Genomic DNA, 21,387 nt, shown 5'->3' with positions numbered 1-21,387 from the left:
TTAAATGCCAATAGTACCCTTCCCAGTCATGACAACCAAAAATATCTGCAGATACTGCCAAATGTCCCCTGGAGGGCAAAATTACCGAGTTGAGAAGCACCAGACTAGAAGACTAATCCTGTGTGTTAGTCAAGCAGTTGCTTTAACTGCAAAGAAAGCTCAAAGATTTGGACTGACATTATTGTACCCCACGTAAATTAAAGCGTATTTATTCACTGCTAGGTCCTTAATTGGAATTAAACATACACATTTTAATTAGAGCATCAGAAGGAAATGCATTAGGCGTTCCTTATGGACATTCCAGGCTTCAGGATTTACGTTCATTATTAGAATAACAAAATGCCGGAGCAATTAGGCCTTTATAAAAAAGTTGCAGGACTTCCTGGCAAGTAGCCAGGATCTTGCCACTTTCTTTTAAACTTGAGAAAACACTCTTCTCATACTGAACAAAACAGGGGAGACCCAGCCAAACATAACCCTGGGCTGTAGGCCCAAGTTAATTTCAGTTCAGCAAATATTTAAGCATCTATTACATGTGCTGGGGATAACATCAGTAAAACAAAGACTAGATTTCTTAAATGTTATATAAATAGTTATAGTAGAAATACATTTTTTAAGAGAAGGTTTTTGCTTTCTGTACTTTACAGGATTATATGGAAATCCAGTTTCCTGCATTGTCCAAATCTGCACCATCCACAGGGTAGCCTCAAGACACATGTTCCTATTAAGCCCTTGAAAAATGGCTGGCCTGAATTGAGACGTGCTGTAAAACACATACTGGATTTCAACAATGTGGTATGAAAAAAATAATGTAAAATACCTTAATCCATTTTCAAATTATATTTTGAAATGATAATATTTGGGATCTATTGGCTTAAATAAAATTACTAAGATGAGTCCCATCTATTTCTTTTCTTTTTTAATGTGGCTACCAGAAAAATTTAAAATCATACACATGGTTTATATTCGTGGCTCTCATTTTGTTATGGACAGTGCTGTACTAAACTCTTGATTTTTACTTGACATCGTTGTTAATAACAAATGCATTTTTTAATGTATATGGACTTTTTCTGCTCCCTGCTAGAGATGTGGTCACACAGGTGTGCTTGGGGCATGGTGAGCTGAGCCTGATAATAGGTCACTTAAAAGCACTTCTTGGCTCGTCTACATGCTGTGTCATCTTAGTTAAGTTACTCAAGCTCTAAGAGCCTCAGTTGCCTCATTTGCAGAATGGGGATAATGCCATCTCACATACACATAATTTGCCTATGTTCACAATAATCCCAGAAGTGCCTCACTGAATCTGTTTCTTTAAGATTTTAAAATCTTAAAGATTAATTTAAAAAAGATTTAAAAAAGATTTTAAAATCTTTTTTCTTTAAGATTTTATTTATTTATTCATGAGAGACCAGAAAGGGAGGCAGAGACATAGGCAGAGAGAAAAGCAGGCTTCCTGCTGAGAGTCTGATGTGGGCCTCAATCCTGGGACGCCAGGATCAGAGCTGAAGGCAGACACTCAACCAACCACTGAGCCACCGAGGCATCCCTGCTTCTCAACCTTAAAAAGAAAAATCTCTTGAAACTGTTTGCTTTAGCACTGCTCCTTAGTTCTTTTTTTCTTTTAAAGTAATCTCCACACTCAAAGTGGGGCTAAACTCACAACCCTGAGATCAAGAGTCACATGTTGTGCCATCTCAGCCAGCCAGCCAGCCAGGTGCCCCCATCTTTAATTCTTTGCAGCAAGTTATTTAGTCATAATCACTAAGATCTCTATTGCCTCTGGGGCAATCAACCAATTTTCAACCTACAGAAAAGTTCTTTCTCAACTCTGGCATGACTAAAAGGAGAACCACCCAAGGGCTGCCAGGTGAAAGGTGAGCCATAGGAAGCTACTGAGGAATCAGGCCAGAGAGGCATGTCTCTTCACACCCTTAAGGACTGCAACTGTTCCTTACAATTGTGTGGTGTGCTTGTCACATGGTATGCACTCAATATAGAGTTATTGCATTAAAAACAGTATCAAAGACTTTATTAGATTTGGAATTTATTTAGTCCATTTAGCAAGTTATTCTATTTGGCTGGGTAGAAGAGTGAGATTATTTGCTAATGGTGCTGAAAATGGACTATAACCTATTTCCATCCCTGCAATTTTACTGTAATGTTTTACATTGAAGTGGTAAATCATTTATTTATTCATCCCTTTAGTCAGTTACATACAAAATGTACTGTGAATATTTTGCTTTATTGAAAACAAATCTAAACGACAGAGATTATATAAATCATATACTGATAAAAATCCTTAAATTGTTAATTTCACCTTTAGCAGTGACCTGGTTCTGCTTTTTCTATTTTAATGACAGGTTTCAAACTCAAAACTGCTTTCAATCTACATATTTACATACGTAATAACTGCTAGTGAAAACACCAATTTTGTAGCTTAGTCCCTCTTACATGAGTGCTTATTTTATATTTGCTGTGGTCATCATGGAAATATACTGGATTGCTGAGAGGTTAGAGGGTATGTTCATTCATTCATTTAATAAGCCTTGTTCAGGGGCACCTAGGTGGCTCAGCTGGTTAAGCGGCTGCCTTTGGCTGGGTCATGATCTCGGGGTAGGGGTGGGGTCCTGGGATGGAGCTCTGTGTCCTGCTCCCTGCTCATCGGGGAGTCTGCTTCTCTTTATGACCCTCCCCTATCCAGTGGGCTCATTCTCTCTCTCTCTCTCTCAAATAAATAAATCTTTTTTTTTTTTTAAAGTGTTGTTCAAACATCTATTCACATTCAGCTTTGTGATAGGCAGTTATTACTTACATGTTGTCTGTTTTTATTTTTATTATTATTTCATTTTATTTTGTTTATTTTAATTGGGGTGGAGGGAGAAGGAGAGAGAGAGAATCTTAATCAGGTTCTACACCAAATGTGGAGTCAGACACAGGGCTAGATCTCACCACCCTGAGATCATGACCTCAGCCAAATTCAAGAGTCAGAAGCTTAACTGACGGAGCCATCCAGGCACCCCTATGTTATCTGTTTTAATGCTATTTTAGGTCTTCCAACAGACATGTGACTTTAAATCACATCATCAAGCCAAAAAAACTTGTTTTTCTAGCTGGATTCAAAAACTGAGCATTAGGGATCCCTGGGTGGCGCAGCGGTTTAGCGCCTGCCTTTGGCTCAGGGCGCGATCCTGGAGACCCCGGATCGAATCCCACGTCAGGCTCCCGGTGCATGGAGCCTGCTTCTCCCTCTGCCTGTGTCTCTGCCTCTCTCTCTCTCTCTGTGACTATCGTAAATAAATAAAAATTAAAAAAAAACAAAAACAAAAACAAAAAAACCGAGCATTAGATGCTATAGAACCACAGGCTGATGTCCAGGCTGCCCCAAACGGACATATTTTAGCAAATATATGATAGGACACATTGTGTATAAATATAGCATAGGCTGATGGTTAAAGCATCCTGGTTGTAGAACCAGAAAAACCTGGTGGTTCCACTTACTGGCTGTGCTACCTTGGGGAAGATATTTAACCTTTCTGAGCCTCAGACTGCTCATTTGTTAAAGTGAGAACTAATAATAGTACATACCTCATAGTATTACAGTGAGGATTAGATGAGCTGACGTGTGTAAAGCACAGAGATTACTGCTGGCATTTACTAATTGCCCAAAAAATATTAGCTATTAATAGTAATAACACTGACTGGTGGTAATAGTTGTAGTACTTTTTGAATTCAGGAGCGTCCTCATTTAGCTGAATTATCTAAAATGCATGGAAGGAACAGAGCTTTGGTTGGTTTTTTTTTTTTTTTTTTTTTTTGCATTCTGGTTGACAGTGTCAAAAAATGTTTTAAGATCTGGCTGTTTAAAATTTTTGAAATTTACTAATCCATTTCAAAGATTAAAATGAAATACACTTTCATATGTGCTGAGTTCCTGTAGGATTTGGGAGTCTTATAATATTCATTAACTATGACAGAATGTAATGTAGGTACAAAAGTTTTGGAAAATACAAAAGCACAGAGCAAAATCTAAATATTTATTTAGCTAAATGCCTAATTGAATCTTATTTCTTTCTTCTAAAGTGTAGTGCTAACAAAATTTTAGTTAATTCAAAGTGCCTGACTTTTGAGTTGTTTTATTATCTCATTGGAACATTTAACTGCATAGAAAATACATTTACCAGATCTAAAAATTGTTAACTGATAAAATAAAAATAGTTCCTACTGAATTAAATATTGTCATATTTCTAAAAAAAGTTTTTTTCTTAAGATTTTACTCACAATTGCCACAGGGTCATTGCTGCGGGTTGCAGCCAGGCTGAACTTCTTTACATGAGTGTTGGTTTCTAGAGCTTTTGCAAATTCCTTCAGGGTTGGAATTGGAATGTTCTAAAATGAGGAAGACACGGATAGTTGATAAACCATTCTGTAGCTCCCCCTACCCCAAGTCAAGGACCCACAGCTTTTAAATATTTTATGGGTTTAAATGACTAAGTGCCAGACATCCTTTTTAAAAGACTCATTACCCATCATCTTCCAGCAACTGAGCCATCCTGGGCCAATAGCACCCTATAGTGTCAAATGAGGGAATCTAACACAATACAACATTTTGGTATATCACCCTTCCGTTCACTCTGGCCAAGATATTATGCACATACCAAACTTCCCTCCTTTTCTCTTTTATTCTCTATATTCTAGCCAGACTGACCTACTTGCCATTCTCTTAACATATCGTGGTCCTTCTCTCCTCCACATTCGTAGGTATGCTTTTCCCTTTGCCTGGAAATTCTATTGTCCTTTCCTCTGATTAATTCCTATTTGTCTTTCAAGACCCAGCTGAAATATCACCTCCTTTGTTTACTCACTCTCCTAGGCAAGATAAAAAATTTCTTTACCTACAATTCCACAACATTTGGGGTTTTGCCATATTATGTTGTAGTTTACTTAGTGTTGAGTGGCTATGAGCAACTCAACCTCTTTAAGTGCCACCAAGGATTAAATGAGATACTGTGGTCTTCCCTTATCCATGGGGATATGTTCCAAGACCCCCAGTGGATGCCTGCAACCATGGAGAGCACTAACACTGTACAGATTTGTTTTTTCCTGTACATACATATGATAAAGTTTAATTAATAAGTTATAGGCATAGTAAGAGATTGACAATAGTAACTAGTAATAGAATAATAGTAATAATATAATATAATAAAAGTTATATGGATGTCTCTCTTTCTCTTTCAAAATACAGCTATACTCACCTTTCTTCTTGTATTGATGTGAGATGATAAAATGCCTTTGTAGTGAGGTAAGGTGAGGTGAATGGCATAAGCATTGTGATATAGGGTTAGGCTACTATTGATCTTCTGACAGTATGTCAGGATCACCCACTTCTACACTGTGGCAGACTGAGGGTAACTGAAACCATGGAAAACAAAACTACAATAATAGGGGGCTACTGTAATGAATTCCAATTATTTAGCAAAGGACATGGCACACAGTGAGTACTCAGTACAAGCCAGTTATTATTTTTAAATGGCAGATGTTGGCCCAAAAAGAAGTAACAAAATAGATACCAGGCAATGTTCTCTCTCTCTCTCATGCACACACACATCCTTCTTTCCCATCCCTTTGAGAGTAACACGACTAATTACCAAATAGAATAAAGCAGAAATGACAATGTGTGACTTCAGAGAATAAGCCATAAAAGGCACTGTGGCTTCCTGCTTGCTCTTTCTTTTTCTCTTCAACCACTCGCTCTGGGGGAAGCATGCTGTCATGATGCCAGGACACTGAAACAGCCCTATGGAGACGTCCATGTGGTGAGAAATTGAGGTCTCCTGCCAAGAGCCACATGAGTGTGCCATCTTGAAAGTGGACCCTTCTGCCCCACTCAAGCCTTCAGATGATTGCAGACCTTGATGACAGCTTTATTACAGCCGTGATCACATGAGATCCTGAGCCACAACTACCCAGCTAGGTGCTGATTCCTGACACTCAAAAGCTGTGTGAAATAACAAATGTTTGTTGTTTTAAGTCTCGAAGTTTCAGGGTATTTTATTACCCAGCACTAAATAACCAATATTCTACCTTTAACATAAATAGTATGATTGTTTTTGAAGAATTCCAGAAATCAATTTTTAAAAATTTCTTCTTTGAATAGGATACCTTGTCTCAACATCAGTGACTACAGGGATTGGAAACAGGCATGAAAGCAGGCAGTCAATGCTATTAAATTTTCTAACTTCATGATACATCAAGCAACTGATTATCATAATGAAATACCTTAATATTGTTGAGGTTGACTTCTTGCAGGCTGGGATCATTGGCTTTCATCTGCTGCAGGCTTACTTCCACATTGGTAGGATTGGGTGGTTCTTCAAATATTGGCTTGACCTTCTCACCTTTGACCACATCTAACACACAAATTTTAATTTTAAAAAGAAAATGTAAGGGCTCTCCTCTCAAAATCGGAAGTGACTTCCCCCAAAACGACCCTTCCTTCCCATGCTTCTGATTCCAATTATACTGTAATATCAATGATAGTAAAGTTTATTCTCAACTAAGCAAGCATGGGAATGGTATGGTTCTGAGTTAAAGTTTCAGAGACTGATGTTTCTCAACTCCAATGAGAAGTCTCAGTAGCTGATGCTACATGGAACCAAAAGTGCAGTAGGCCCTATAGCAACCTCCACTCCCAAAATCACAGGCAGTTATTGCTGCTGTATATGGACCACTTTCAAACTATAATAATCAAACCACTGGATTTGAGATGCAAAAAAGAAAGTTTTTTCATTTCCAAAACCATACTATTCCTCTGGACTCTTTTTTTTAAAATATTTATTTATTTATTCTTTTAAAATAGACCCCGTGCCCAATGTGGGGTTCAAACTCATGACCTTGAGATCAAGAGCACATACTCTACCGACTGAGTCAGGTAGGTGCCCCCTCTGGCCTCTTGACCATACCTCACCCTTCTCTGATTTCTATTTTAGATCTTTGATTTTGACAAAAGTATGGGGAGAGAAAGGGATAGAAAGGCAAAGATGGAACAATTCTCAAAAACAGTTATCAGAAATTGTTTCAGGAATATATTTAACAAACATAGTGTTAATATCCCAATATACACAGAGCTCCTACAATTCAGTAGACAACCCAATTAAAAATCAACAAATAATATGACCAGAAGAATCTCTGCCCATCAACCAAAAATATAAAAAGTAATTAAACTGTGAAATTAAAAAATAAAATACCTTTTGGCTAGCCAAAAAAGTGTAAAAAGAGATAACATGTAGAGCTGGCAACAATGTGGAGTAAAACACATCTCATGTTGATGAGAACATAAACTGATGCAAACTTTTTGGGGGAGTAATTTGGCCTTACCTATCAAAATGTAAAATGACTCAGTAATTATGTATCTAAAAGTCTAATCTATAGAAAAATAGCATGACTACATAAAGACATATTTAGGAACGTTCACTGATGTATTACTTGTGACAGCAAAGAGTGATAAACAAAATGTCCATCAATGTGAAAATGGTTAAATAACTTACAGCATAATTACATAATAAGATGCTACCTTTTCAGTAAAAGAATGAGGCAAACCTACGTGTGCTGATAAGAGAACCACAATTTGAAAAAAAGCTAATGAAAAATGAAATATGTATAGATATAACATATGTACAAGGTCTGTATGAGGAAAACTACCAAACTTTATTGAAAGAAATAAAAAGAACTAAATGGAGAGATATTGAGAGAGACTCAATATTGTTAAGATGTCAGTTCTTCTCAACTTGAGCTATAGATTCAATGCGATCCCAGTGAAAATCCCAGCAAGTTATTTTGTATGTAATAATAAACTAATTTTAAAGTTTATATGAAAAGGCAAAAGACCCAGAATAACCAACACAATACTGAAAACAAAAAACAAAGAGGACTGATACGATCAGACTTTAAGATTTACTATAAAGTTACAGTAATCAAGACAGTATGGTAGTGGTGAAAGACTAGACAAATAGATCAATGGAACAGAATAGAGAGCCCAGAAAAAGATCCACATCAATATGGTCAACTCATTTTTGATAAAGGAGCAAAGGCAATGCAATGGGGGAAGAGATAGTCTTTAAAAAAATGGTGTGAGAACAACTGGTCAACCACATGCAAAAAAAAAACAAAAAAAAAAGAATCTAGACAGAGAACTTATACCCTTTACAAAAATTAACTCAGAATGTATCATCTAAATGTAAAATGCTAAACTATAAAACTCCTAGAAGATAATATAGGAGAAACCCTAGATAAACCTAGGGTTTAGCAACAACTTTTTAGATACAACACTAAAGGTATGGTCCACGAAAGAAAGAACTGGACTTCACCAAAATTAAATTTTTTTATTCTGAAAAAAGATATTTGCAAAATACATATCTAATAAAAGATAGTTATCCAAAATATACAAAGAACTCTTAAAACTCAACAATAGGACAACAACCTGATTAAAAACTGGGCCAAAGACCTTAACTGGCACCTGACAAGAGAAGATATGCAGATGGCAAGGAAGCATATGAAAAGATGCTCCACATAATATGTCATGTCATTGGGGAAATGCAAATTGAAATAATGAGAAACTACTACACGCTTATCAGAATAACTACAATCTGATTTGACAAAAACAAATGCTAACTAGAAGTGGAGCAATAGAAACTCTCATTCTTTGCTGGAGAGAATGCAAAATGTTACAGCCACTTTGGATGACAGTTTGGTAGTTTCTTACAAAACTAAACACACTGTTATTATAAGATCCAGCAATCATGTTCCTTGATATTTCCCCCAAAGGAATTGAAAGCTTATACCCACACAAAAATATCCACACATGGATGTTTATAGAAGCCTTATTCATAATTACCAAAACTTGGAAGCAACCATGATATCCTTCAGCAAGTAAATGGATAAATACATCCCTATAATAGGATATCATTCAGTGCTAAAAAAGAAATGAGCTATCAAGTCTGAAAAGGCATGGAGGAAACTTAAATGTATATTACTAAGTGAAAGAAGCCAATCTGAAAAGGTTACATGCTGTATGATTCCAACTATATGACAATCTGGAAAAGACAAAACTATAGAGACAATGAAAAGATCAGTGGTCATCAGGAGCTAGGAGAAGATTTGAAAGATGAATAGGTGAGCAGAGAGGATTTTTAGGATAGTAAAACTACTCTGCATGATACTATAATGGCAGATGCATGTCAGTATATATCCATCCAAACCCATAGAACATACAACCTCAAGAGTGAGCACCAATATAAACAATGGACTTTGGGTGATAATGCTGTGTCAATGTAGGTTCATCAAGTTAACTAATACATGTACCACTCTGGTGGGGGGGTGTTCATAATGGGGGAGGTGATGTACAAATTGGGGGCAGGGAGTTTATGGGAAATCTTTGTGCCTTCTGTTCAATTTTGCTATGTACCTAAAATTTCCCTTAAAAAACAGTCTTAAAAAAAGTTAATGATCTGTGTATGCATAAAAGCCCAGGAGACAATACATCAGACTTTTAATAACAAACATGCTGTCAGAATGTTACCCTTTTTTTTCTTTAAGATTGTATTTATTTATTCATGAGAGACATAGAGAGAGAGAGAGAGGTAGAGACACAGGCAGAGGGAGAAGCAGGCTCCATGCAGGGAGCCCGACGCAGGACTCGATCCCAGGTCTCCAGGACCAGGCCCTGGACTGAAAGCGGCGCTAAACCGCTGAGCCACCCAGTTTGACCCTTACCCTTTGATACTGAAGTTAAAAAGTATAAACATTTTTCATCTGTATAAACATTTTTCATCTGCACCCATAATGAAGCCAGAAAGAAAAAATTTAAAATTAACATTGCTTATTGCCTGAATAAATAGCCCAGCATAAGTGATAGTTTGTAAATATGCTGCTCAGACTAGAAAGCACCTGCTCAGACTCCTTCAAAGAGAATAAAATATAATTATTCTAATAAAAGCTGTGATCTTCTGTAAGTTTTTACAGCTCCTGGATCACACTGTAGCAAAATTACCTGATTATTGGTCTGTCCTGACCATGGACAGATATGTTCCTTTGGGCAGAGACCATTTTTAATCTTTGTACCTAAGCCTAGAACATTCATGACACACAGTAGGTATTTAGTAGATGACTAATTAATGAGTCCATGAGAGAGTCTAATAAACTGTATACTTCTCCAAGAAATGCTAATACAGAGAATTGTGGCCTCTCACTTTCTGGGCCAGTAAGTTCATGCCAGTGTGTCTTTCGCACTGTCTGGGGGAAGTGGGTATTCAAATTCTAATGACCTGCATCCATTATTGAGACAAAATAGACACTCAAAGGGAACTTATCAAAAATATTATAGTTGATTAAAAAATATCGTTAGGAACATGAAACTCTGGAATCTATGCTATGTCAGTCTTTTTATCAGCAATTTCATACTTTTAACAGATCTACCAAAAAGTATGTTCTGGGCAAAACACACAGACTACTGGTACATTATGCTGCAAACAACAGAACTTTGATTATTGGCTTCCCTTTTCTGGTTTGACTGCTCAAAGCCCAGTGATCGATCCTTGGTGAAGTGATAGAATCTGCCCACACAGCCTGCAAGATGGAAATCTGGATTCAACAGGCAGCCAGTTCAACAGGCCTCCCTCCTATCAACAACACCTGGAGCTCCCAAGTTGCACAAACCACAGACTCCACACCAACTTACTTCTCACGGGTACTTTGCCACCTTTAGTGCTGGCCACTTCTTCATCAAACTTTGGATTGTTGAGTAAATTGTGTACTCCAAGAACAGCTAGAAACAAAGATAATCAGTAAATATATATTAAGTTTGGGAAGGCATGTTAGGATGTCCACAATGTTAATTTGCCCCTTGAAGATCAATTCTTCATATCATAAAGTAAGCCTCCAGCACCTCCTAGCCTTGCACAGTGTGTGGGACACATATAGTGTTAAATGAGCTTACATATTTTTAAAAATTACTTCCCAATCCTTTTCCATTGCCATCAGCAATCTTCACATGTCTTTCTGTGGCTATACAGGTAGAATCATTTAGGATCTGCATGGCAATGATCCAGTTATGTCCCCAAATTACTGAAAACTTGCTTAGGCCTCCTAGTTAAGTAGACTCAACATTTCTGTTTTCTCATCTGTAAAGTGTGAGGGTGGGACTGAGGCTAAGGATACTTTAAGATCTAACATGATACAGACTACAGCAAATAGCAGAAAGATCATGGGCCTCTTTCAATGAAAGCCACTTCAGTCTCTCAGTACCAATAGGAGTTGTCCTCCCCAGTTGAGAACATCCTAGGATGGGGGGAAAAAGAGAGAGATAACAGCAATAAAGGGTCAGATAAGCATACTGAGATTTTGCATCTCCTGTATTACGGGGAGCTTGCACCAGGAGGCAGCAAAGGATGCAAGAAACAGCACTGGGCCAGAATGAGCTCTGCGCAGGCTGAAAGGCAAACTGCCCCCTTTACTAATGAAATTATACGGATGAGATTGGCCATCTGGAGGAGGATCCCAGAACAGGTAATCTGTCAACAGGAGGCAGAAGAGTATCTCAGAGCTCCTCATCATTTGTACTGTAATCTACACATCAGGAGCAGGGAGGCAGCCAACAACAGCCCAATAAAGGGCAAATGTTTAGAGCCAAAAGCTCTGGGTTAAGAGTGGCACTCAGGAGCCATCAGCCAGAGTTGGAATCCTGGTTCTGCCACATACTACCTGTGTGACTTGGGAAGTTACTAAATGCCTCTGACCATGTTTCATCATCTGTAAGGTAGGGATGAATAATAATTATACTTTAAGTGTTACAAGGGTCAAATGACTTATGTGCCAGACACTGTTCTAAGCACTTTACAAATTCTCATTAAATAAGTAAGAATTTGTCACTATGTCTCTGGCACTGCCGAGGGAGAAGACATCCTATTTGATAAACCCAAGCCACTGAGATCATCCAAATGCATTTTGTTTTGGCCCCATATCCACTAAGCAACTTCTAATTATAATTTGGCTCCCATTGCCAAGTTGTAATTCTTGTTTTATCTGTTTCCAATGAATCTGGCTAGTGGGTCAGCCCCAAATTGACATCTTTTATGTGCACTACAAGATCGAGTCTCTAGACCAGCAGAACTGGGGACCATGCTGAGCTATAGTTGCTTGAGGAAGTGCTGTCTTGGAGGTCAGCTGCTACTCCCTTGACGACATTCTGTTGTCTACCTGCCATTACAACATGCGAGGGGCAGTGGCACTCTTTCTTATTTAAACCTCACTGGCTACCCACCCATCCGCTCATGGGGCTGCTCTTGATCTTCCAGAAAATACCATCCTAGAGAAGATACTGTCACCCAATCCCTGGTGGGCTTCTCCCCTCCTGAGTTCTGAAGGAGCACCCGATGAGGCAGTGAGGTTAAATAGAGATGAACAAGACAGTTTTCTATCTCAATTATTCCTCTGGTTTTATTGTATGAATTTCAGAATCTAGATTCTTCCAAATGACTGGTGTTTTTCCCTTTCTCCTTTCTTAAGCATTTCCTGGGAGTGATGCAGCCCTGCATTCTCCCCTTGGGCAATTCCAGTAGAAACCAGGACACAACCCTTGAGAGGAACAGTAACCATAACAGGATCCCTCCACAGCAACAGAAGGCCACTGCAAAGCACCGGCTTAACTGTGTGACGCAGGTGCCTCAATTCCTGCAGTGATTTCTTCTTTCTTTTCTTTCTTTCTCTTTCTCTTCTTTCTTTCTTTTCTTCTTTTTCTTCTTTCTTTCTTTTAAAGATTTTATTTATTCATGAGACACACAGATTTCTTTCTTTCTTTCTTTCTTTATCTCTCTCTCTCTCTCTTTCTTTCTTTCTTTCAAAGATTTTATTTATTTATTCATGAGACACACAGAGAAAGAGAGAGAGAGAGGCAGAGACACAGGCAGAGGGAGAAGCAGGCTCCCTCTGGGGAGCCTGATGCAGGACTTGATTCCAAGACTCTGGAATCATGACCTGAGCCAAAGACAGATGCTCAACCACTGAGCCACCCAGGTACCCCTCTTGCAGTGATTTCTGAGAGAGATTTAAACACATGAACTTAGAACTGAACACTGATATCATCACAGAAGGAATGAAGATGTAGCTGAGATGACAGACATGCTAATAGAATAAGGTATAGATGGTTCCCCTGGGAGGGAGGGTTAATTATTTATCTATTTATCTATTTATCTATCTATCTATCTATCTATCTATCTATCTATCTATCTATCTATCTATTTATTTATTTATGATAGTCACACACAGAGAGAGAGAGGCAGAGACACAGGCAGAGGGAGAAGCAGGCTCCATGCACTGGGAGCCCGACGTGGGACTCGATCCCGGGTCTCCAGGACCGCGCCCTGGGCCAAAGGCAGGCGCTAAACCGCTGCACCACCCAGGGATCCCAGGGAGGGTTAATTATTATTACAAATGTGTTTCAGTGAAATAAAGATGTAAGGATTCTTGCTAAAGCTTGTGGACTGTTTTTTTATTATTTTTTTATTTAAAAATTTTTAAGATTTATTTATTTTTAACAGAAAGAAAGAAAGAAAGAAAGAAAGAAAGAAAGAAAGAAAGAAAGAAAGAAAGAAAGAAAGAAAGAAAGAAAGAAAGACGGAGGGAGAGGGAAAGAGAATCCCAAATGGACTCCATACTGAGGCCGTACCCGACACGGGGCTTGATCTCACAACCCTGTGATCAGGACCTGAACTGAAACCCAGAGTTGGATGCTTAACCAACTGTGCCACCCAGACACCCCAGTATGGGCTGCTTTTTTAAATCACCTTTATTCTGTAGTGATCTAATAACTCTAATAATCCAAATTTACATTCCACTTGGAAAAAAAACCACATTCCATTAATGCACAAATATGCTGGTATATTCATGGAACCTTTCTTGTAGGATATAGTAGAAATGGGAGAGGACTTGATTAGGGTGAGAAACTTATAACTTTCATGACATATTCTTTGGTTATTGTTGCTCTGTTCCAATAAAAGTTTATTTACAGAAACAGGAGGCAAGATACAGTTTGCTGGCCCCTAATCTACCCCCATCTTGACTACCCATTTATGTTTTGTCCATCTATATATAACCAATTCAAATCACACCATCAAATATTATTTTGTTGCTATTGTTAAGAAAACTAGAAAAAGAGGAGAGATTGGGCTGAATGGCTTTAATTACTTTGTGGATGCAATGGTAAGTCACTCCTGCTTCATGGCTAGGCTGACAGACCTCTTAGTGGCAATCAAAATGGAATTGTGACTGTGAGGAAGACCAAGAAGTTCATGGATACTTTCTGATGATAAAATGTGATAAAATGCCAAATGTGAAAGCTCCTTAGAGTAAGGGCTATTATTTCATTGCTTAAGTTCTCAACACTCCTTTAGATTTCTTCTCTTTGGTTTCACAAACTCTTGTATTTTGTAGGATGGGTATTATTGGGGCATTTTATAGCTAAGATAAGAATTTACATTTTATAGCTGAGACACAGCAAAATAAGATTTGCTCAGAGAGATGAAGTCACTTGCATCAAGTCTTATAGCTACGTAATAGCTGAAGTCAATCTGGTATTGCAGTATTTAGCAGTAGTTACTGAGAAACTCAAAGGCTGCTGCCATGCATGCCAGTGTGTGCCTAGAGGTCACAGAGCCAGACAGGAAAGTTTCCCAGAGCTGAGGACTATTTTTTTTAAGATTTTATTTATTTACTCGGGAGAGAGAAAGCACTTGTGAGAGAGTATAAACAGGGGGAGTGGAGTGGCAGAGGGAGAGGGAGAAGCAGACCCCAACCCCTGCTAAGCAAGAAGCCTAACCATGTGGGACTCCATCCCAGAACCCTGGGATCATGATCGGAGCCAAAAGCAGACAATTAACTGACTGAGCCACCCCAAGAACTGAGGACTAACCTGCAAGATCGTAGAGTTCGGTGTCAGAGGCACTGGCCAAAGCTTCTTCCAGTTCTGGATCAAGGGTCACTTTTTCTTCTTTATGAGTTTCTACGGGCTTTTCTTTGGGGATGAAGACTCTCCCTTTAAATCAAAAGGAAAACAAAAACTATTTGTGTACTGCTGACCAGGGTAGGGTAAAAGTACTGACCAGACCACGCATCTCTGGCCACTAAGAGGCGAATCATTAAGCCATGGCACACCCATGGGATTCCTTCATTGCTGGAATGATGGCAGTATCAGTAATCCACTATTGGAGGGAAAGAGTGTCAGAAGAGGAATCCTGTGTTCTGCAGAGCTGAGATCTGAGGAGACTACAGTTCTTAAACAGAGAAGGAAATGGTGGTTTCTACCTCTCTACCATCAATCGCCCTTAGACCCGGGCAAGAAAGGTCCTGCCATGTGCCCCACACTTTACAGGGCTCACTCTGGTCCTACTCTCCTGCAATCTCCCTCCTCCCCATGTCAAGGGAGGAGTCATGGGGCCAAAGGGACATTCCTATCCAGAAACCAGGCCACCTGCTAGGCCATGTTCCAGGCATCTAAGACCATGGAATTCCCTGCTCAAAGAACTCAGAACTTGCTTCTAGGGCCTACATGACTCCCTGCCCCATGTTCATCCTCCTGAAGGCATGTCACACTGCTGGAGTGGGCACCCCCAGGCCAAGGGGAGGTCATTTGTGGGTTTATATGATGAAGCTCAGATATGTAGGGTGGGTGTCAAATATGTGTAAAGCCCTAGGATATAGGACAGACCCATATGCTAGCACGGAACTTTTGGAAGCCCAAGAACCCTGGGCTTCTAGGTCTATCTGTAGGAGGACAGAACATATTTTACCAGTTCATTAGCTTTTAAATACTTATAAAAGATGGCACATGGGCTTCTATTTGTGTTCTTGCCTCAGACCCTGTAAATATTGGAGGGAGATCATTCAAACAGCCCCAGGGGTTCTTGAGGGACAAACTAGTGCTCTCCCAGAGTTTTTCCCCTTAGATTGAGACTGTAGACCACTGGGATGCTATATCTGGGATCACTTGGAGTAGTGTAGTAACCTGTGGACACAGCTACCTCTCTAGAGCATACCAAAGGAAGTCAGATTTAAAAGGAGAAATCAGGATTGACATGCTTAGAAATTGTGGAGGTCTGTGAGCAGCAACGTGCTCTGTGCTTCCCATATGTGCATACCCTGCCATCATCTCCAGCCTCATCCTGTCAGTCAGATTCCATTTATTTTGCCCCTAACTCACTTCTGAATATGCTGATATCTGTGCCCTACCTCCTCAGCCCCAACCTCTGAACTAAAGATTACATTGCTGAGAGGATGGCATGTTATTTGCTCTTAATTTTTAGCTAGGAAAAAAAAAAATTTTAGCTAGGTCAACGCACCCACATCTCACAGATTCAATGACTCATAGGGGAAACCCAGGACACTCCAGAGCTGCCATAGCAATACTGCAGACCTACTTACGCTCTTTTCCAATTCCTTCCAGCTTTTTTTTTTTTTTTTTTTTCCTTCCAGCTTTTAACTCTTGATTTCTTCTCTGGAGCTGCTCTCACTTCTTGGCATAATCTTTGAAATTGGTCTCCTCCAATTTGATCTTTGGAATTCCCTAAATACTTGCCCTTCCTCTGCCTTCCTTTCTTTGTCACCTTGGGTAGAACAGAGAGCTGGCTCCAGCTTCAGCCAATGGAGACCAACACTGTTTCCAGGTCTCTCTGGCTAGCCAGCCCTTCTTCATTACCATTGGAATGGTAAGAGTCAAATCCAAAGTCAGTAATTCTCCTTTAGAATTCCTCTCCAAGAGATGTCCTTGGTTGCAGGGCTGCAGACTTCCTGACAGTTGACCAGATCTTCAAATGGCTGGATATGTAATCAGGGACCAGGCAGAGCTGGGCACCCTAGAGAGACACCACTGCTTGTAGGCAGTCTGGGGTATCCTGGCTACAAGGTCTCCACCACTGACCATCAGCCTGCTTCCTGCCTCAGCATCACAAAAGCTGCCACATTTCCCAGAAAGAAGGAAAATACACTGGAGAATGATGCAAAATACAAGGAGAATGGCCAGAAGACGGAATATGAGAGAAGAAAATAACCAATCAATAACATTTCAGATACTGGGGTTCAGCCTGGACTTATTTTTCATAGTATCTGCAGCCTGAAGCATTTTCTTTGTGGCTCAGATTCTATTGGCTCTAGAGTCAAAGAGGTTTCTACATTCCTCCCTCCTGGTAATGTTTAGGATTACCCTAAACACCATGTGCATAGGTGGCCCACAGCTGTCAAAATTTAGGACAACTGCCGCCGCACATCCATTCCACGTGGGGAGGGGGCAACCAAACAAGTTCTAAATGGGTAAAGCTACTGCAGAGAGTGAAACATGGCCCAGGAACCCAAGGGCCCAGAGCACACAGCCTTCAGAACGGAGGTTATACAACCCTTCCCCTGAGGCCTTTATGACAGCCTCCACTGCTTCCAGGTTACCCAATGGTCCTTCCAGGGGCCCTGCAGGCTCTACTCTGTTCCCTCCACTCTGTTTGGAAAACTTGCTCTCTGCTCATTTCGCCCAACTGTGTTGCTTTCCAACCCTCTCCAAAGCTACACTGGGCAACTGTGTACCCCTTTCGCATCCCCATTTACTACTCAAACTACTCCTGGACTCCTAACTCCCCTGTGAATCACCTGTAGATTAATGTGGATGGAGAGATCATTTACAACTGCTGCTCCTCAGACCTCTATCTGAGAAGAAACGATAGCTTTCCTCTTATTATTCTGTCACTACCCTAATATTGGATGTTAACTGGGATTTTGTTGAAGATTTGACATTGTAATTTTTCTTTCACAATGAAATTAATACGACAGCAGCTATGCTGCCATAGAAATAGCTCTGTATTTCTATGGCAATCCTTAGTTATTTGCCCAATTTGTCACTGTCTAACTTTCTTAATAAATTGATGTGATTAGTGGTGCACGATCCATCAAATGTGCATGATTCAGAGGAGAGCCAGATGTCAAGGAAGAGAAGGCAGCAGCACTCTGACTCGTGCCAACTGAGGAGTGGTGCTCCTACTACCTGTGGTCCCATACAGAAGCTCCCAGATGGCACTCATTCGAACCTGTATTTATCAAGTGCCTCCCCTGTGCCAGTTTCTATGCTGGGATGCAAGAGAGACACAGTCCCACTGTGAAGATCTCATCTAAGGTAGGAAACACACAAAACCCAGAGTAAATCAACAAAATGATGCACACAGTGCTTTGAAAGCAATAAATTAGTGTCATGGCAGAAAGAAGGGATCTATTTTAGAAGAGGGTCAGGGAAAGCCAGAGGCCCTGACATTTAAGCAAACTGAGACTTTTAGAATGTGAAAAATGGGGATGTGGGTCAGAAGAAAGAGATTATGAAAAGACCCTGGGATGGGAAAAGAATTTGGCAGGTTTGGAGAATTGAACACAGACAGTGTGGCTGAGGCTTGGCAAGGGAAAGAGGTACGGTGATCAGACAGGTGGGCAAGGTGAGCTCTCCCGAGTGATGAGGACCACAGTGAAGATGTGAGACTTTAATCATGGAAGAGACATGGTCTGATTTGCATTTTAAAAAGACTGTAGTTGCCATGAGGTTATTGATGATTCCATTAGTACCTGTGGGCCCCGAGTCCTTGGCTGTAGCTAAGGAAACCACACAGGCTGTTGGAGCCCGGGGTTGGGAGCTGAGGAGGAGGCTTTTCATTGCCTTGGTTCTGAGCTCAGTCCTGGCATGGAGGAACATCCCCTTGCTCCTCAGAGCCTCTCCAGGACTGTCACAGTGCTTCTCTCACCAAACCACAAGCTCCTTGAGGCCAAGGTAGGGTCCTATTGACTGTGGTGCCAGCACCTGTCACATGGTTCTGCACAGAATGGGTGCTTGGTAAATGCGGGATGAGGGAATGGTTGACTGCTCTCGTCTCTAAGTCTCTAAGGGTAACATCTTAGGCTAGAGTTCTGGTGCCACAGCAATCCCAGAAATGGAATAGAAAGGCCCTGAGGGACGTCTGCTGCTGGTAAAGCCCTAGGCTAAGAGAAACACACCAATATCCCTAGGGTCTTCTTTCAGGCATGACACTACCTCACACTGCCAAAATGTTCTTTGGGGCTTAAGATGTTTTTCATAGGACTAATTTGAGTGCCTCTACCCTCTAAGTATTCATTTAATTAGCTTATACATTCTGCTGTAATTTTTTTATTATTAAACTTTATTTATTTATTTATTTATTTATTTTATTTTGGAGTTTTAGGACCATAGAGGACAGTACAGAGAGTTCCCATATACTCCTTGTCCCATGCTTACAACCCCCTCCCCCAGCAACATCCTACAGTGGAATGGTACTGTTTGTTATAACTGATGGACCTACACTGACTTCACTATTATCCAAAGTCCAGAATTTACATTAGGGTCCACTCTTGGTGGGACACATTCCATAGGTTTGGACAAATGTATACTGACATATCTCTACCAGCCATGATTCTTTTTAACCACAAATCCAGTTCTGGGCTTATTTCCCACTTTCAGGTCAGGTACCTTGCTAGACTCTCCCATGACAAGGTATGAGGAGTACCTTCGTCCCAGAATGTGACATCTGTGCCCCTTACCTTTCTTTTCTCCAGTGAAGGGCACAAAGTCTTCCCTGTCTTTCTGTTCCAAGGCCTCTTTCTCCAGGTACATGAGGAGGTGCTCGCGATCAAACGGGCCAGTGGCTGCTTTCTGGGTCTGGTCTTTCTGTCGGAATCCAGCTGGCAGCAGTGCGCTCTGATGAGACAGAGGTGTGAGCAGGAAGGAAGGTGTTTGTCTTACTGATTCTGTTTCTCCCCAACCCCGCCCTGCTGTATACTGGGGAGGCAAGGAGAAGGAGACCTGTGCAGAGGCAGAGGTGTACACTGAGAGCTGGGGTCTCTGGCATGTCTCCGAGGCCCTATTTGCTCTAACATCCTATGCTGAGAGGAAGGCTCCCAACGAGCACAGGCAGAGCACAGATGGCTAGAGCAGCCTCTGAGCCTTCTGCAGCTGCATTCCAGAATGTGGTAGCTAAAAGCCAGTCACCTTTCATGGCCTCCCTCCTCATAGATCACATTTAGGTTTGGTCAGGTCTGCACCTGAGGTGCTCCCAAGCAGCTATACAGAGACTAACAAGGAACCACCATTTCTGGCCTCTCTCCTAGGAGAACATCCAAGCATGTAAGCAAATATTAGGGTAGATGCGGATACCTACTTAAGCTTTAGTGATCCCTTCCTTAAGTTTCAAAAATAAAAACGTTTTAAAAAGTGGATAAAATAGGGACGCCTGGGTGGCTCAGTGGTTGAGCGTCTGCCTTTGGGCCCAGGGCAGGATCCTGGAGTCCCGGAATCGAGTCCCACGTTGGGCTCCCTACATGGAGCCTGCTCTCCCTCTGTCTGTGTCTCTGCCTCTCTCTTTCTGTGTCTCTCATGAATTAAAAAAAAAAAAGTAGATAAAATATCCTAAGTGTCTGGCATATTGGATATCACATAAATAATTTTTAGTAATGTAATTATAAAAACTTTTTAGTAATATAAATATAAATGATTTTTATTTATAGTAAAATCACTATTTTGGATGCCTCTGATTCTAATTTTAAGGTAACACTATCAGTGCTAAAGAAAATACCTGCTAAACAAACACTGTAACAAACTTCTTTGCTTTTCAAGAACTCACAAAAATACTAGAATCTCCACTTAAATTTACATATTATTGTTATAATAATTCAAATCTGTTGTGAGATCACCAAATATTTCAAGTTATTTATGCATTTTTTAAAAAAATGAGATTAAAAAATCTGTCTTTAGGGTTTAAAGGCCTATTTTATTTTATTTTTTATTTATCTTCTTATTTATTTTTTAGATTTTTTTCCATTTATTCATGAGAGACAGAAAAAGAGAGAGGCAAAGACATAGGCAGAGGGAGAAGCAGGCTCCATGCAGGGAGCCCGATGTGGGACTTGATCCCGGGACTCCAGGATCACGCCCTGGGCCAAAGGCAGACCCTCAACCGCTGAGCCACCCAGGCGTCCCTAAAGGCCTGGTTTAAATACCATCTCCAATGTTTACTAGTAATGAGATCTTCTGTATGTCCCCTCATTTATGAAATGGGAATAATATAATTTACCCCAAGGGCTCTGTGCCCAGTGGAGTGTATGACCTCACAGAAGAAATCTGGTTTTTTTTTTTTCCCTTTTCCTCTTCCCCCTCTTCTTTCCTAAGTCAGACCAGTCCTTTCTCAAACAATGGAAAATCTTTTACCACTGACATTAAATTGGTCATTAATCATTACCATTATTAATGGTAGTAAATCATTACCATTGACATTAAATTAAAAAATACATTTACCATGTTAAATTATG

General features: G+C 40.2%; 1 protein-coding gene across 2 annotated transcripts in view; it reads right to left on the bottom strand.

Annotated features, from left to right (window-relative positions):
• The window catches only part of TMOD2 (tropomodulin 2), a 68,349-nt gene that overhangs the window by 16,064 nt on the left and 30,898 nt on the right, over window positions 1-21,387 (bottom strand). For both annotated transcript variants that reach the window (XM_038580428.1, XM_038580429.1), the window contains exons 3-7: window positions 19,624-19,780; window positions 14,960-15,082; window positions 10,733-10,819; window positions 6,277-6,407; window positions 4,279-4,386 (exon numbers count right to left, since the gene is read on the bottom strand). In XM_038580428.1, the coding sequence (XP_038436356.1) occupies window positions 4,279-4,386; window positions 6,277-6,407; window positions 10,733-10,819; window positions 14,960-15,082; window positions 19,624-19,780 (606 nt within the window). The remainder of the gene's footprint in view (window positions 1-4,278; window positions 4,387-6,276; window positions 6,408-10,732; window positions 10,820-14,959; window positions 15,083-19,623; window positions 19,781-21,387) is intronic.

This window comes from Canis lupus, chromosome 30 (genome assembly GCF_011100685.1).
Source record: "Canis lupus familiaris isolate Mischka breed German Shepherd chromosome 30, alternate assembly UU_Cfam_GSD_1.0, whole genome shotgun sequence".
Classification (NCBI taxonomy): domain Eukaryota; kingdom Metazoa; phylum Chordata; class Mammalia; order Carnivora; family Canidae; genus Canis; species Canis lupus.
The sequence above is the reverse complement of the archived record's forward strand: the minus strand, read 5'-3'. Positions and strand labels throughout refer to the sequence as shown.